General features: G+C 42.1%; 1 protein-coding gene across 1 annotated transcript in view; it reads left to right on the forward strand.

Moving 5' to 3' along the window:
- Positions 1–18606, forward strand: part of dnah9 (dynein, axonemal, heavy chain 9) — a 550870-nt gene that overhangs the window by 447625 nt on the left and 84639 nt on the right. Inside the window, exons 63-64 of the mRNA XM_073025877.1 lie at positions 10932–11159; positions 14885–15076. Of these exons, the coding sequence (XP_072881978.1) occupies positions 10932–11159; positions 14885–15076 (420 nt within the window). The remainder of the gene's footprint in view (positions 1–10931; positions 11160–14884; positions 15077–18606) is intronic.

Raw genomic sequence — 18606 nt, forward strand, 5'->3', positions numbered from 1 at the left:
GTCTGGAACCCTTGCGATAGAGGCTCATAGGGGCTTCGGTGAGGAGAAGTTGAGGCTGCAGATAGATTTTTTTCATTTAATATTTCTTTCTTTCTTATTGCACAGTTAGGGCAGTGGGGACACCAGGCAAGATAATAGACTGCTCCTCTTTCAGGATGTGGGAAAACAGGGAAATCACCAGTGTACTTGATACTATGCCTGCAGTTGCATCAGCTGCAGCTTCCTCAGACCACGCTAAGGAATTGGAGCTAGAATTGGATGATCTCTGGTTCAGTCGGGAGGCTGGGGGTTGATTAACAGGACATACAGGGAGATAGCTGCACACAAGATGCAGGACACAGGTAATAACTGGGTGTCCGACCGGAGAGGGAAAGGGACAGGCAACCTGTGATTGTTCCCCTCAAAGTCAGTTACACCGCTTTGGATAATGTTGGGTTGAATGACTTAGCAGAAAAAGCTGAGTCTAGCTTTGTGGCTCAGAAGGGAAGCGGGGAGAAGAGGAGTGCTGTAGTGATAGGGATTCCATAGTTAAAGAGGCAGACAGGAGATTCTGTGGATGTAAAAGATACAGCCGGATGGTATGTTGCCTCCCAGGTACCAGGGTCAGGAATATCTTGATTTGAGTCCAAAGTATTCTAAAGGGGGAGGGTGTGCAGCTGGAAGTTGTGGTACATATTGTTATCAACCACGTGCAGTAGGTAGGAAAAGGGAGAAGGTCCTGAAGAGAGAATTTAGGGATTTAGGTACAAAACTGAAAAGCAGGACTTCCAGGGTAGTAATCTCTGGAGTACTGCCTGTGTCACACACCAGTGAGGGTAAGAATAGGGTGATTTGGCAGATGAATGCATGGCCTTCTGGATCACTGGGATCTCTTCCAGGGAAGGTATGACTTTCACAAAGAGGATAGCTTAAACCTAAACCAATATCCTTGCGGACAGCTGGATGGGAACCCGAGTGATTGAGTTGTGGATGGGGCAGTTGGTATATGTGGCAGGTGTGGATTCAGTGGGTAGTGAGACTGTGAGGAAGGACTGGCAGATGATAGGGCAAGTTTGCTGTCTATTGGAGGAATTGAAGTGTAACATGGGAAAAGGGTGATGTATACAGGACTGAACGTGTTATATTTGAATGAACATAGTATACAGAATAAAAAGATAATCTTGAAGCCCAGTTAAGATTGGCAGCTATGACGTTGTGGGCATGACTGAGTTATGGCTTAAAGAAGATCATAGTTGGTAACTGAACATCCAAGGTACACCTTGCATCAAAAGGACAGACTGGTAGGGAGAGATGGTGGGGTGGCTCTGTTGGGAAAGCATGAAATCAAAACCTAGAAAGCAGTGACATAGGATTGGAAGAAGCAGAATCCTTGTGGGTAAAGTTAAGAAGCTGCAAAGTTAAAAAGACCCTGATGGTAGTTATATCTGGTGCTCTAAACAGTAGCCAGGATATGAGTACAAATTACAATGAGAGATAGAAAAGGCATGTAAAAAGGGAAATGGTAATTTCGATGTGCAGGTAGATTGAAAAAATCAGGCTGGTACTGGATCTCAAAAGATGGGTTCAATGTCCATTAGGAATTGGATGGCAGAAGGGAAGAAGCTGTTCCTGAATCGTTGAATGTGTGCCTTCAGGCTTCTGTATCTCCTACCTGATGGTAAGAGTGAGAAAAGGGCTTGCCCTGGGTGCTGGAGGCCCCTAATAATGGACGTTGCCTTTCTGAGAGATGGCTCCTTGAAGATGTCCTGGGTACTTTGTAGGCTAGTGCCCAAGATGGAGCTGACTAGATTTACAAACTTCTGCAGCTTTTGGTCCTGTGCAGTAGCCCCTCCATACCAGACAGTGATGCAGTCTGTCAGAATGCTCTCCATAGTACAACTATAGAAGTTTTTGAGTGCATTTGTTAACATGCCAAATCTCTTCTAACTCCTAGTGAAGTATAGCCGTTGTCTTGCCTTCTTTATAGCTGAACCAATATGTTGCAACCAGTTTAGATCCTCAGAGATCTTGACACCCGGGAACTTGAAGCTGCTCACTCTCTCCACCTGATCCTTCAATGAGGATTGGTATGTGTTCCTTTGTCTTACCCTTCCTGAAGTCCACAATCAGCTCTTTTGTCTTACTGACGTTGAAGGCCAGGTTGTTGCTGCGACACCACTCCACTAATTGGCTATCTCACTCCTGTACGCCCTCTTGTCACCATCTGAGATTCTACGAACATAGGTTGTATCATCAGCAAATTTATAGATGGTAATTGAGCAATGCCTAGCCACATAGTCATGGGTATATAGAGTAGAGCTGTGGGCTAAGCACACACTCCTGAACTGCACCAGTGTTGATCGTCAGCGAGGAGATGTTATCACCAATCCACACAGATTGTGTTCTTCCAGTTCGGAAGTTGAGGATCCAATTGCAGAGGGAGGTACAGTGGCCCAGGTTCTGTAACTTCTTAATCAGGATTGTGGGAACGATGGTGTTAAATGCTGAGCAATAGTCGATGAACAGTATCCTGGCATAGGTGTTTGTGTTGTCCAGGTGGTCTAAAGCGGTGTGAAGAGCCATTGAGATTGCATCTGCCATTGATCTATTGTGGCGATAGGCAAATTGCAATGGGTCCAGGTCCTTGCTGAGCCAGGAGTTCAGACTAGTCATGACCAACATCTCAAAGCATTTCATCACTGTAGATGTGAGTGCTATCGGGTGATAGTCATTAAGGCAGCTCACATTTTCTTCTTAGGCACTGGTATAATTGTTGCCTTTTTGAAGCAAGTGGGAACTTCCACCCATAGCAGTGAGAGGGTGAAAATGTCCTTGAATACTCCCACCAGTTGGTTGACACAGGTTCTCAGAGCCTGACCAGGTACTCCATTGGGACCTTCCTCCTTGCGAGGGTTCACTTTCTTTAAAGACAGCCTAACATTGGCCTCTGAGGCAGAGGTCACAGAGTCATAAGGTGCAGCAGGGATCTTCACAGCTGTAGTTATATTCTCCCTTTCAAAGTGAGCATAGAAGGCATTGAGTTCATCAGGTCGTGAAGCATCACTGCCATTCATGTTCTTGGGTTTTCCTTTGTAGGAAGTAATGTCTTGCAAACTCTGCCAGAGTTGTTGTACATCCGATGTCACCTCCAACCTCATTTGAAATTGACTCTTCGCCTTTGAAATAGCCCTTTGCAAATCATACCTGGTTTTCTGGTACAGGCCTGGGTTGCCAGACTTGAATGCCACAGATCTAGCCTTCAGCAGACGACGTACCTCCTGATTCTTCAATGGCTTTTGGTTTGGGAATGTACAGTAAGTCTTTGTAGGCACACACTCATCCACACAGGTTTTAATGATGTCGGTGACAACTGCAGCATACTCATCCAGGTTCGGAGATGAATCCCTGAATACAGTCCAGTCCACCAATTCAGAGAAGTCCTATAGCTGCTCCTGTGCTTCCCTTGTCCATACCTTCTTGGTGCTGCAGTCTTCAGTCTCTGCAGAAATTGAGGCAGTAGAAGTACAGTCAAGTGATCAGACTGAGGGCACGAAATACAAATGAATGTAGATCACCCTCATTCATCATTCGTCAGTGTGTCAAGAGTTATGGGGAGAAGGCAGAATAGCAGGTTTGAGAGAGATAATAAATCAGCCATGATGAAACGGAGGAGAATGCTTCATATTCTGAATGACCCAATTCTACTGCTATGTGTTACGGTGTAACAGCCACTGAATAATATCTGGGACTACTTGCTGAAAGATTGTACCCTCAGCAAAGTATATGTTCTCTAAGTGGGTAACTGGCTGAAATGAAAGTCATAGTAAGACAGGCAGAGGATGAAAATGATAGCTTTCAGTTTGCAACTACAGATTTAATAGGGTCATTGAGTTCACAGATGATGTGAGCATAGGGAGAGAAGTGTGCACCTGATTAGTAGGGGCATATTCAGGCTTACTAACACTCACTGCCAAGTTATATGAAAGACAATTCATCAGACTGTAACCTCTCAAAAGTCAAGTCTCAAAAACAATTCTTGAATGTGCAAGTAATTCTCGGCAATTCCTCTGTGACACACAGCTTAATGAGTTGGGAAAAAGAAGGGATTGTTTCATTATTGCTTTGGATTCCCTTTTATTTTCTTGCATTTCAAATATCCAATTATCAAATAGATAGCAAAGAGAGAGGAATAATTAAAAAATAGAGAAATAGGTTGGAAGCGAGATGAATTATTGATATGTCCAAACGTCCAGCAAATGTTATGGATAAATGCAGTTTGTTGTAGGGGATCATCATAAACACAGGGATAATATGCTTCTGACTGAAAACCTTTCAGAGTTCATTCTAAATTGGTCATCTGACTATGAACTTAGAAATCTCATGCAAAAAATCATCTTCAGTCTCTTTGTCCAATCCAGGGATGGTATCACGGTAGCATAGCAGTTAGTGTGACATTATTACAACTCTGGAGTTCAATTCTAGCACAGCCTGTCAGGAGTCTGTACATCTTCCCCATGGAATGTGTGGGTTTTCTCCCGCAGTCCAAAGATGAACCAGTTGGTGCATTAATTGATCATTGTAAATTGTCCTGTGATTAGGCTGGGGTTAAATCAGGGGTCGCTGGATGGCATGGCTCAAAAGGCTAGAAGGGTCTATTTCACGCTGAATCTCAATCAGCAAATAAATAAATAAAGGATGATAGAAGTTGCTTGGGGGGAGGAATTGATATAGTAACAGCAAAAGTGGTGTGCAGGTAGACAATAAGGTACAAGATCATAATGAGGTAAATGCACAACTGTGCATCTGGGTGTTAGATTTCCAAACGAACAGACCTCAGATAGTCAGAATGCACATCTGCTCCTCCCTCCACACAGATGCCTCCCTGGTCTGTGCGCTGAGCCCATTGTTATACACCCTGCTTACACATGACTGCATGGCTAAAGACTCGAGTAATCACATTGATCACCGCTGACTCAACAGTGGTGGGGCTCATTACCATCCACAATGAGACAGCCTTACAGATAGGAGGTGGAGGAGCTCGAGACAGGGTGCCAGTCAAATAACCTCTTCATGGCCACAAGCAAAGGAGATGGTTATATGGTCAGGAGAAATTGAACCACTCAACATCCCCCCCCCCCCCCCCCACCTTCCGCCCACTTCACATCGGTAGCACAGCAGTGGAATTGCAAGCAGTTTCACACTACTGGGAGTGCACATCTCACACAGTCTCTCATGGTCCCAGAACATATCCTTCACAGTCAGGAAAGCACACTTGCGCCTCTACTTTTTGAGGAGGCTGAAGAGAGTTGGATTATGCACATCCATGCTCACGTCATTTTACAGATGTCAGTAGAGAGCATCCTGAAAATCTGCAACACTGCTTGGTATGGAAACTGCACTCTGACATACAGGAAGGCACTTCAACAGGTAGTCAAAACTGCCCAATGCCTTACAGGCATCAGCCTACCTACCTTAAGGAACATATAAACTTGAATCGTATTGTGAGATCGAGTCCATTTGATTACACTGGGGAACCATTCAATTGTCTTATGACAGTGGGTAGAAGCTGTCCTTGATCCTGGTAGTATGTGCTTTCAAGCTTTTGTGCCTGATGGAACAGGGGAGAAGAGAGAATCTCTAGTGTGGATGGGTCTTTGATTATGGTGGTTACTTTACTGAGGCAGTGAAATGTATAGACGGAGTCCATGGAAGGAAGTGTGGTTCCCATGAAGTGTCCACAGTTCTCCGCCATTTCCTGTGGACACGGACAGAGCAGTTGCCATAGTAAACCATGATGAACAGTGATGCATTGATACGAGTTGGTAAGGATTGACAGGGCCATGACAAACTTCTTTATGCTCCTGAGAAAGTAAAGCATTCTTGGTCATGACATCTACATGATTGGACCAGGACAGGCTATTCATGATGTCCACGCCCAGGAACCTGAGGCCTCTAAACTCAGCGACATTAATGTAGACAGGGGCATCTGCACCGACCTCTTCCTGAGGTCTGTGACTAGCTTTTTTGTTTTACTGACATTGTTGTCATGACACCATGCTTGGACTGCAGTTTAAATAATAAATTGGAAAGGTTGCCATTATTTTATAACAATATAACCATATAACAATTACAGCATGGAAACAGGCCATCTCAGTCCTTCTAGTCTGTGCCAAACGCTTACTCTCACCTAGTCCCACCGACCTACACTCAGCCCATAACCCTCCATTCCTTTCCTGTCCGTATACCTATCCAATTTTACTTTAAATGACAATACCGAACCTGCCTCTACCACTTCTACTGGAAGCTCGTTCCACACAGCTACCATTCTCTGAGTAAAGAAATTTCCTCTCATGTTACCCCTAAACTTTTGCCCCCTAACTCTCAACTCATGTCCTCTTGTTTGAATCTCCCCTACTCTCAATGGAAAAAGCCTATCCATGTCAACTCTATCTATCCCCCTCATAATTTTAAATACGTCTATCAAGTCCCCCCTCAACCTTCTATGCTTTCTTTAAAAATGAGAAGATCGAGAAAGGATTTTATAGCCTAACACAAAATGTTAGGCAGAATGTATAGTGGGATGCTGTTCCCATTGCTGAAGGGATTGAGTACGAGAGATCACACACGTAAAACAAAGGACTTAATAGCGGCAGGAGTAAAAATTTAATTATGCAACACATGGTGGAAATCTGGAATGCCCAGCCTGCAGATGTGATGGAGGTAGTTCCATTGTGGCTTTGAGGAGGAATTAGCTAAATACATGAAAAGAAAAAAAACAACAATGCAAAGACAGATATGGGATTGAGGGTGGTACTAGTGATTTGCTCTGTTGGAGAACTTTTATGGACGTGATGGCCTTCTATAACCATTCTATGGTATGACGTGGTAAGAAAGGAACTAACTCGAACTCACTGTCCATAATTGTGTTCTCTATGGATTGGTATGAACCTACTTTTGTATTTTAGATGATTGAAATGACGAAACAGTTCCATGCTGTCCCATCAATCCATGTTTAAATGAAGCAACATTGGGATTCTTAACTAGCAGTTGTGTGAAATATTGGATGGTATGGAGAGGAATATAATTGAACTGTATTGACTTTATTTCTTACATTCTTTACATACATAAGGAGTAAAAATCTTTACGTTACATCTCCATCTGAATGTGCAACATGCACTTATAGTAATTTATAATAAATAGAGCAGTCAATGTAACATAGAAATACACTCAAATCGGCATGACTTAATCAGTCTGATGGCCTGGTGGAAGAAGCTGTCCTGGAGCCTGTTGGTCCTGGCTTTTATGCTGTGTTTCCTGGATGGTAGCAGATGGAATAGTTTGTGGTTAGGTGACTTGGGTCCTTTTTTCACACCTGTCTTTGTAAATGTCCTGAATCCTGGGAAGTTCACAACTACAGATGCAATGGGCTGTCCACACCACTCTCTGCAGAGTCCTGCGATTAAGGGAGGTACAATTCCCATACTAGGCAGTGATGCAGCCAGTCAGAATTTTCTCAGTTGTACCCCTGTAGAAAATTCTTAGTATTTGGGAGTCCATACCAAACTTCCTCAAACCATCTGAGGTGAAAGAGGTGCTATTGTGTCTTTTTCACCATACAGCTGGTGTGTACAGACCATGTGAGGTCCTCAGTGATGTGGATGCCGAGGAACTTGAAGCTGTTTACCCTCTCAACCCCAGATCCATTGATTTCAATAGGGGTTAGCCCATCTTCATTCCTCATTCCTTTGTTTTTGCAACATTGCGGGAGAGGTTGTCTTCTTGACATCACTGTGTCAGAGAGATGATTTCTTCCCCGTTTGAGATTAGGCCAATCAGTGCGGTGCCGTCGGCTAATTTAATTAGCAGATTAGAGCTGTGGGTGGTGACACAGTCAAGCGTATACAGGGAGTAAAAGAGGGGATGTGGTACACAACCCTGAGGGGCCCCTGTGTTGAGAGTTAGAGGGGTGGAGGTGAGGGAGCCCACTCTCAACGCTGCTGGTAAGTGTATATAAAAATATTGGAAGTATCAATTGAGATTCAAAGTGTGAAAGAGAGAACTTATCTCTACAAAGTGATCCAAATGAATTACAAATATAGAACACAAAATAATTGATTGCATAATTACTCACCCCCTTCAAGTCAGTACTTAGTAGATGCACCTTTGGCAGCAATTACAGCCTTGTGCCTGTGTGGATAGGTCTCTAACAGCTTTGCACATCTAGACACCAATTTTTCCCTGTTTTTCTTTACAAAGCTGCTCAAGCTCTATCAGATTCCATGGGGATTGTGAGTGAACAGCCCTTTTCAAGTCCAACCACAAATTCTCAATTGGATTGTGGTCTGGACTTTGATTTGGCTATTCCAGGACATTAACTTTGTTGTTTTTATGCCGTTCCTGTGTAGCTTTGGCTTTATGCTTGGGGTCATTTTCTTGCAGAAAAACAAATAGTTCTCTTACAGACTGCATCAGGTTTTCCTCCGGGATTTCCCTGTATTTTGCTGACTTGTGCTTTTCAATAACCTTTTTGCAGAGTTGCTTGGAGTGTTATTTTGTCTTCACGGTGTAGTTTTTGCCAGGATACTGTCTCACCAGCAGTTGGACCTTCCAGATACAGGTGTATTTTTACTTGAAACACCATGACTGCGCACAGGTCTCCAAAAAGCAGATCTCTATTTAACTAAATATATGACATCTAAAACAAATTGGCTGCACCAGTGATGATTTGGTACATCATATTAAATATTTATGAAATCAATTATTTTGTGTTTTATACTTGTAATTAATTTAGAGCACTTTGCAGAGATCTGTTTTCACTTTGACGCAAAAGGATCTGTTGATCAGTCCCAAAAAAGCCAAATTAAATCCACTGTGATTCATTGATGTAAAACACTAAACCATGAAAACTTCCAAGGGAGTGTGATTATTTTTCATAAATAGTCCTCTAACCCTCAAGAGTACTAGAGGGTTAAACCCTCCAGGCCATCTTCTTCAGCCTCCAGCGGATTTGTGGATTCACAGATATTGGTCCTTTAATTTCCCCAGTGGACTCCCAGAGATTTGCAAGCTCAAATCCCCAGCCATTGGTCCTCAAGTTCTGGCCTTCCGATCGAACTTCAGGCTTCAATTTGGACTTTTGATCAACCTTTGGGCTTCAATCCTCGTTACCGTCACAGGACTCATCAGTGACCACGTATGAGGCACCTGGATGAGGAAATGAACTTCAGGCCTTGAGATTTTCAGATTGATTTCCCATGTGGTGGCAATGCCATAGAGAACCATCGCATGCCTACCCTCGTTTGTTCAGTGTGTCTTTAACTTTTACATTTGTAAGCTGTAAGCTGGAAGTTTGAAATTGTATTGGAGGCCAGGTGCCAGTGCACTACTAGATTCAGTGCTGATTCCATTGATGGTTCAGGACTGCCCTGTGCTGAAGGATGAGATGCACTCCATATATGGCCTCTCTGCTTTACAGCAGCATGGCTGATGTATAAGCAATGACACAATTTATTTAAAAGGCATCTCTGACTTTCATTCAACAGACAATCTATTTATTTTGCTTTGCTTCATTTTATATTTATGCTTCAATTAGTTTATTATAATATACTTTAAATACATTTAATGTTTCTACTTCAATTATTATTTAAAATAATTTTAACTGTTTAAATCCATTCATACAGTTTTTAAATGCCTCTGAAAAATAGATTAAATACTGATGAGCTATCAAAGGCTAACGACTATGCTGGAGACACAAGGAAAGCTTGCTGTTCTGTTGCCTGAGACATGGTTACCCATTGTAGTTGCTCTACCACATGGAATGGTCCAGGAACAGAAGTCTCCAGTGCAGTAGATACTGTGAATGCTGTGTTCCATAGGATTAGATGCAGGCTATGTCAAGCATGATCGAGCTCAATGAGAAAGACAGCATTTTTGAAAGTAATTACCAAATTTGGATGAAATCTCCTAGTCGACAATGAGAAGTAAGGGAGGGAAGAGTAGAGATTTCAACCATCATTTTCCAATCCCCTCTGGCTAGAAGATTAGGAAACTTGCAACATTCCACCTTTGCTTAAAAGGGTGGAAAGTGGTGTATTTTTAGAATAAGTAATTATGAGTCAGTAAGACCAAAATCCATATTAGGCAGATTACTGGCGAAGAATTTTAAGTGACGATCTAAGTTATCATTTAGGAAGGTACTGTTTTTTTCAACAACAATCAGCTAAGTTTGCATAGATGTTGAAAAGCTTTCGACAAACTCTCACAAAGTAAAAGTTCACAGGATTCAACAGAAATGGACAACTTAGACCTAAAATTGGCTCAGTGTCATAAAGCAACAGATAATAGTTCTGACTTGAAGGGGTTTGTATGTGGTCATTTGATTTCTGTTTCATACCAATGTTTCAGGCAAACAAAAAATATATATTAGAAAGTTTATGTATGGTACAGAAACTGAGGATATGGTTGGCAGTTGGAAAGAAAGCAGGAGTCTCAGCATGATATTAATGTTTTGGGCCATGAGTGACAAATGGAATTGATTCAAGGGAAGCATGTTAAGACAAAGCATTTCAGAAACGTATGCATGATAAGTAAATACAGAGTGAATAATCATATAAGGACAAATGTAGAGAACAGAAGGCTGGTTCAGGTGGAAACAGACATATTTTCTTGGAGGGGGCGGTGAAGTTTGATTTTCCTTTGAACCGGTTTGTTCCATCGTTCTTGCTTATTTTGTAACTGCCTATGGTGGAATACGAATATCAGGGTTTTGTACTGCATACAACTGTAATAATAAATATACTTTGAATCTTTGAATTATTAAATAAGTACCAGATGAGTTTGTGGTATGCTATAACTTCAATTTTTATGGTGGCTTTATTTCAATTAACTGTTAGAGACTATGTAAATGTGAGCTTTCAATTGACATTGGCTGCTTCAATGATTTTCCCTTGCAGAATATCCATCTAGTTGCAAAGTGGCTCAACAGCCTGGAGAAGAAAATGGAGCAACACAGTGAGAACAGCCACGAGAACTTCCACATCTTTATTAGTGCTGAGCCAGCCCCCTCGCCTGATGGCCACATTATCCCTCAAGGTATCTTGGAGAACTCAATCAAAATCACCAACGAGCCCCCAACAGGAATGCATGCCAACTTGCACAAGGCTTTAGACAACTTCAGTCAGGTAATTTATGGCATAGGTACAGCAAATTCGCTACTCTCTCATAAGAATATTGAAGATTTCAGCTTAATTTAAAATGTCTTAAGTATTATTGTTTGATGCTTATGACCTCTATGTAATCCTTTATATATCATGAAATGAATGTCCTTTGACACTCTGCTCCAGACAGCTGGTCTAACATGCCAAACACTGCAAGGTATTAATATGGTCAACAGTTGTGAATACACCACAGTGTGCATGTGTAAGTACTTTGCTCCTTTGAGAACACACTCATGAAACATTACATTGTACCTGAGAGAACATAGCTACTGTTTACTAGTACTTTGTGCCTGTATGTAATTGTTCCATTGTATCAGTATGCTGAGTTGGTGTGTGCATATTCCACTGGGCCATTTACATTCATCTATCATTTGCTTCAATTTTCTGACTTGATTTCTTTATTTCCATGAATAAATACCATTTGTCCTTGTGCAACACTCAAAATAACATTTATGGATAAAGTTTACACTTTTGTTTTATAATCCTGTTTTTTTTAAAACTCAACATTTATCCTTCCAGTTTTCTGTCCAGCATCCCCGAGATGCCAACCAATGCTGGCTTAGATTTCACAGCTGTGCGGTCTATAAGACATAGGAGCAGAATTAGGCCATTTGGCCCATTGAGTCTACTTTGCCATTTCATCGTGGTTGATCCATTTCCCTCAACTCCATTCTTCTGCCTCCTCCCTATAACCTTTCATGCCCTGACTAATCAAGAATCTATCAATGTCCACCTTAAGTGCACAGAGCGACCTGGCCTCCAGAGACCCCCGTGGCAGCAAATTGCATGGACTCACTACCCTCTGGCTAAAGAAATTCCTCCCCATTTCTGTTCTAAATGGATGTCCCTCAATCTTGAGGCGGTGTCCTCTGATCATAGACTCCCCCCATCAAAGGAAACATCTTCTTCACATCCACTCTATCAACATTTGATAGGCTTCAATTTCTTCAAATTTCACCAAGTACAGGCCCAGAGCTTTCGATCGCTGCTCATATAACCCCTTCCTTCCTGGAATCATTCTCGTGAACCTCCTCTGAACCCTCTGCAATGTCAGCACATCCTTTCCTAAATAAGAGCCCAAAACTGATGACAATACTCCAAGCAAGGCCTTACCAGTGCCTTATGCAGCCTCTGCATTACATCCTTGCTTTTATATTCTAGTTCTCTTGATGTGAATGCTAACATTGCATTTGCCTTCCTCACCACCGATTCAACCTGAAAATTATTCTTTAGGGAATCCTGGACGAGGACTCCCAAATCCTTTTGCATCTCAGATTTTTGATTTTTCACTCAAATCAAATCAAGTTTACTTATCATTCAAACCAGACATGTATACAGTCAAATGAAACAGTGTTCCTCTGGGGCCAAAGGTATTACGTACGTACATTCAAAATAACAAGAGAGAAAGAACTAAACACACATTGTTACACTAGAAATCACATTTATTGTCCAAATCCCTGACCAACATGCAAACTAATGGTACAGCTCCTGGCAATCCAGCTTGTCATTCCACAATCGAACACCAGAGGGCAGCACTGACAGGACAGGCCAGCTTCCAACCGAGAATATACTCTGTGCTACACTGCCTCCAGTGGACTACAGCAGCAGGCAAGCCAGTGGCTTGAGGCCTAATCCTCACTTGATTTGGAAAAACGTCAATGCTTTTATTCCTTCTACTAAAGTGCATGACCATTCAATTCCCGACATTGTATTCCATCTGCCACCACTTTGCCTATTCTTCTAATCTGTCTAGGTCCTTCTGCAGCCCCTCTGCTTCCTCAACACTACCTGCCTCTCTACCTATCTTCGTATCATCTGCAAACTTGGCCACAAACCATCAATTCCAACTTCCAAATCACTGGCATACAATGTATAAAGAAATGATCCCAACACAGACCGCTGCAGAACACCACTAGTCACCAGCAGCCAATCCAAAATGGATCCCTTTAGTCCCACATTTTGCCTCCTGCCAATCATCCATGCTAGTATCTTTCCTAAAAATACCCTGAGGTCTTATCTTGTCTTTCATGTGCATTCATGTGCAGCACCTTGTCAAAGGCTTTCTGAAAATCCTAGTTCACAACATCCACTGATTTACTTTGTCTATCTTGCTTCTTATTTCCTCAAAGAATTCTAACAAGTTTGTCCAGCAAGATTTTCCCTTAACGAAACGATGCTGACTTTGTCATGTGCCTCCAAATACCCTGAAAACACATCCTTAATAATTGACTCCAACATCCTCCCAACTACTGAGGTCAGGCTAACTGGCCTTTAATTTCCTATCTTTTGCCTCCCTCTGTTCTTGAAGAGTGGAGTGACATTTGCAACTTTTCAGTCCTCTAGAACCGTGCTGGTCTATTGATTCTTGGAAGAACATTACTAATGCCTCCAGAATCTCTTCTGCCACCTCTTTTAGAACACTGGGATGTAGTCCATCAGGTCCATGTAACTTATCTGCCATCCAATCTTTTAGTTTCCAAAGCATCATGTTCCTAATAATAGCAGCTGTGCTCACTTCTGCCCTTGACATGCTCGAATTTCCGGCACACTACTGGTGTCTTCTACAGTGAAGACTGATGCAAAATGCTTATCCACCATTTCCTTGTCCCCCATTACTATGTCTCCAGCATAATTTGCCAGTGGTCCAATATCTACTTGTGCACTTAATAAATATCACATTTTTATGGCTGAATTCTAATTTGGATTCCAAGAATATCTGATGTTCTGACAATATTTAAACTTTTGAGAGGAATCAGAACCAAATATGATCCTAGACACACTTGTACATTTATGCTTTAGGCCACTGGATGTGAACTAGAGAAGTATTTTCATTGGCTTTTACTGCTATCTGGAAGGAAAGAAAGCCCCTATGCTTACCCTGGACAGAATAACTACTGAATATAGCAAATTCTTGTTCTGGTTAAAGCATAATTGCACTATAAAGTACTTTCAGCTCAGCCACAGGGAAGTTCAGATTGGTACAAGACTCATTGTTTTCTGTCAATAGAGAACAGACTTCCTGATAAATTAGCCTACCATCTTTCCATTTAAACCAATCTCCATCTGATAAACTAAGTTCTTTCTTATTTGAAGACACGTCTGCCCTAGGAAACTCACGTAAATAGAAATTTTAATGGTTCCAGTGAGTACAAAAGTCAAGTTTTAATTTAATGATTACAACAAATTTGGCCGATGAAAGATTAGTCCACTTTGCTGAAATCTAATAAATGTTATTGGTGAGTAGTAATAGGCCAGTTTTAAATGTTGGGTACATTTGAATGATGGGAAATTTTGCAGATGTTTGATTACTATTAGGCATCATACAGAAGTTTTCTTCAAAAAGAAGAGTCTCTAAGAAGTTTTTATAAAATTTTGTTTCAATCTATCTCATGTAATAGGTTATGTTTTGCACTTTGTCAAGAGCAAGTTCAATGTTTTGCTAAAATCCAAGAAAGCTCCTTTAGCTAAGTATCCATCTGACATGATTAATTCTTGCTAAGTGTAAAGATATTTAGAAAATGTGTACTTTGTATTAAATTTCCTTGTCTGCAGTAAATTGTAATGTAGTCATGCATTTACTAAAGTAGCTTACATTGATTTTCTGTGTACAGTAAAATAATAACTCCTTAGAAAATTATCATTATTCGAGAATAATGCAAGCCTGTGCATGTTTCCACTCTTCATCCTAGGACACATTGGAAATGTGTGCACGAGAGAATGAATTCAAGAGCATTCTCTTTGCTCTTTGCTACTTTCATGCAGTTGTGGCAGAGAGGCGTAAATTTGGGCCACAGGGTTGGAACCGATCTTATCCATTCAACACCGGAGATCTCACCATCTCAGTTAATGTTCTGTACAACTACCTGGAGGCAAATGCAAAGGTAAAACATGACTGCGTGATATGAGGGTTATGTCATGGATTGACACATGAGTTTATAGCAAGCCATCTAGTTTAATGGGATGAAGACCTTTGTCTGCTGTCTGCATTGTAATTTTAGCTGCCAAAATATGGAGAAGTTTTCCATAATTCAGTACTGATCTCATTCAAACACATTTTTTTTTTGGGGGGGGACATTGGAGTTGTTCATGAAGGATGATTGTAGCACGACCATTCAGAGGATAGAAATCTTGCATTATGTAACCTTTCTCTACACTTGTGCTGAATTTTATATGATTCCATGCCATTGACACGTAACTCACCAAATATTCGATAGATGTTTGCATAATATTGAAAACAATCGATTAAAATAGTTTAATCAACTGCTTAGAGTTCAGATTTCTACCTTGATTAAGTTTGTCTGTCTGGACACTAATTCTACTTTCTGCAAAAGGGTGGTTCAGAAGTTTGAGTAAAGAAGCTACCAAACTGAGCTCTAACACCTGCTCTCTGAACTATTATGCTGCAGTTCCCAAGGAGGCACTGGACTGCGTAGAGAGAGAATGAGTTTAAGAGAAGTAAGCAGAGCAGTTGGCGCATTTTTACATACCACAATTCCCCAGTAAACACTGAATTGCACATAACTAGGCACTTGGCAAGTTCCAATAAAAAGAAGTCAGGTTGAAGCAGGCAGCCATTGTGGGCGCTCCCATTGTGTGAGTGAGCCAGTGTTAGAGTGGGGAGTTGAGGCTGAGGCTCTTTGAGACTTCGGTGAGGAGAGGCATAGGCCATGGATTTTTTTTTTGTTATTTATTCTTTCTTTTTTATTGCACATTTAGAACAATAGGGATACCAGACAGGAGAGTGGAATGCTCCTCTTGCAAGTTGTGGCAGGTCAGGGGGAACTCCTGCAAGGTGCATCAAGCTGCAGTTTCTGAAAGGCTGTGTTTAAAGAGCTGGAGCTAGAACTGGATGAACAGAGGCTCATTCTGGATTCTGAGGGTTGATAGACAGGGCATACAGGGAAGCACTTATACCCAAGTTGCAGGAGTCACACCGGTAACTGTGTGACTGTCAGGAGGGGGCAAGGGGATAGGCAATCAGTGCAGACTGGCTGATCCAGTCAACAGCAAGTATGCCTCTTTGGATACTTTTGGGGGAGGGAGGTGATCTAGCAGAGGAAAGTCACAGTGGTCAGGACTGAATCTGACTCCGTGACTCAGAAGCGAAGGAGAGAGAAGAGACAAGTGGTAGTGATAGGGGATTCATTGGTTAGGAGAACAGAAGGGTGGTTCTATTGGATGAGAATGAGATTTCAAGATAGCATGTTACCTCCTGGGTGCCAGGGTCAGGGAAATCTCAGAATGAATCTACAGCATTAAATGTGAGGGTGAGCATCCAGAGGCTGTGGTCCACATTGGTAACTATGGCATGGGTAGGAAAGGTGACAAGGTCCTGCAAAGTGAGTTCAGGGAGTTGGTGCTTAAGTAAAAGGGCAGGACCTCCAGGGTTGCGATCATGGGATTGCTACCCATGCCACGTGCTAGTAAGGCCAGAAATAAGAAGATTGTACAGTTTACCTCGTGGCTAAAGAGATGGTACAGCATGAAGGGCTTTGGATTTTTGGATCATTGAGCTCTCTTGCAGGGAAGGTGGGACCTGTACAGAAGGGACAGTGTTTACTTGAACTGAAGGGGTACTAATATGCTAGTGCTGCATGGGGGAGATTAAACTAGGGTTGCAAGGAGATGGGAACCAGAGTACCAGAGCGGAGAGGTTGTTGGATAAGCCTACGTACAGGGTCAGGAAACAAAAGATTTAGCATGGTGGCACTAATGTTCTGTGCTGTGTATATTTCAATGCAAGGAATACTGTAGGAAAGGTGAATAAGCTTAGGGCATGATTCAGGAAATGGAATTATGACATTGTAGCCATTCATGAGACTTGGTCGCAGGAAGTGCAGAACTGACAGCTCAATGTTCCAGGGTTCTGTTGTTTTTAATGTGATAGAGCAGGAGAGATTAATGGGGAGGGCTGGCATTACTAGTCAGGAAAAATGTCACTGCACTGCTCAATTAGAACAGAGTTGCAAACTCGTCTGGTCAGTTTTATGGGTAGAACTGAGCAATAAGAATGGTATGACCTACAATTTGCCTACCAATACAACTGATCAACAAATGGCTAACTCACCTGGAGAAGAGAGATGCTGTTATTGGACTACAGATCAGCATTCCACACCATAATTCATCCCAGGCTCGACACTGAGCTCAGAGACCTCAGCCTGCATCCTGCCTTGTGCAGCTGGATCCTGGACTTCCTGTCGGATTGCCGACAGGTGGTAAGGATGGGCACCCTCTCCTCTGCCCCTCAGCACAGGAGCCCCCCAGGCCTGTGTCCTGAGCCCCCTCCTCTACACCCTATACACCCAAGACTGTGTTGCCATGCACGGCTTCAGTCTGCTGATCAAATTTGCAGATGAAGCAACATTGATAGGCCTTATTTCCAACAATGATGAGACAGCCTGCAGAGGTGAAGTCAATGCCCTGAGTTTGGCATGAGTCCCCATTCCTCAGGACTTTCTACAGGGGCACCATCGAGAGCATCCTGACCGGCTGCATCACTGCCTGGTACGGGAACTGTACTACCCTTAATGACAGGGCACTGCAGAGAGTGGTGCGGACAGCCCAGTGAATCTGTGGATGTGAACTTCCCTTTATTCAGGACGTGTACAGCAGCAGGTGCATAAAAACAGCCAGGAGGATCATCAGGGACTGCAGCCACCCCAACCACAAAGTGTTTTGGCGGCTGCTGTCTGGTAAACAGTACTGCAGCTTCTTTCACCAGCCCATCACTGATGATTTACCAATACACATTGATCTTATTGCATATCTGACTGTTCATACATGTATACAAAACAATTATGTATACAATCTTAGTGTTTGGGCAATATCCTCCTACATTTCCCTTCCTTATTGCTTGTATATTTCGAAAGAGACAGAACATAAAGATTTTTCCCTCATCATGTTGTGAGATGGATGTAAGAGATAAAATAAATAAAATTCCAAATCATAATAAATGGGATTATATTATAGACCTCCTAACAGACCGTGGGATTTAGAGGAACAAATCTGAGAAACATAAGGTTGTGGTGTAAGGTGATTTTTACTTTCCACTTACTGACTGGAATCCCATACTGTAAAAGGGCTGGATGGCAGAGAGTTTATCAAATGTATTAATCAGTACATAGAAGTCCCAAATAGAGTGAGTGTGTACTAGACCTTTGTTAGGGAATGATTCAGGACAGGTAACAGAAGCTTGTGAGGGAACCCTTCGTGCCTAGTGACCATAATGTCATTACTTTCAAGGTAATTATGGAAAAGGATAGGTCTGGTCCTTGAGCTGAGATTCTAAATTAGAGAAAGGCCAATTCGGAAATGATCTGGCAAGGGTGGGAGGCCTTTAAAAGTGAAATTTTCAGAGTACAGTATGTATATGTTTCTGTCAGAATATAACACAAGGATAACAGATTTAGGG

This window comes from Hemitrygon akajei, chromosome 22 (genome assembly GCF_048418815.1).
Source record: "Hemitrygon akajei chromosome 22, sHemAka1.3, whole genome shotgun sequence".
NCBI lineage: Eukaryota > Metazoa > Chordata > Chondrichthyes > Myliobatiformes > Dasyatidae > Hemitrygon > Hemitrygon akajei.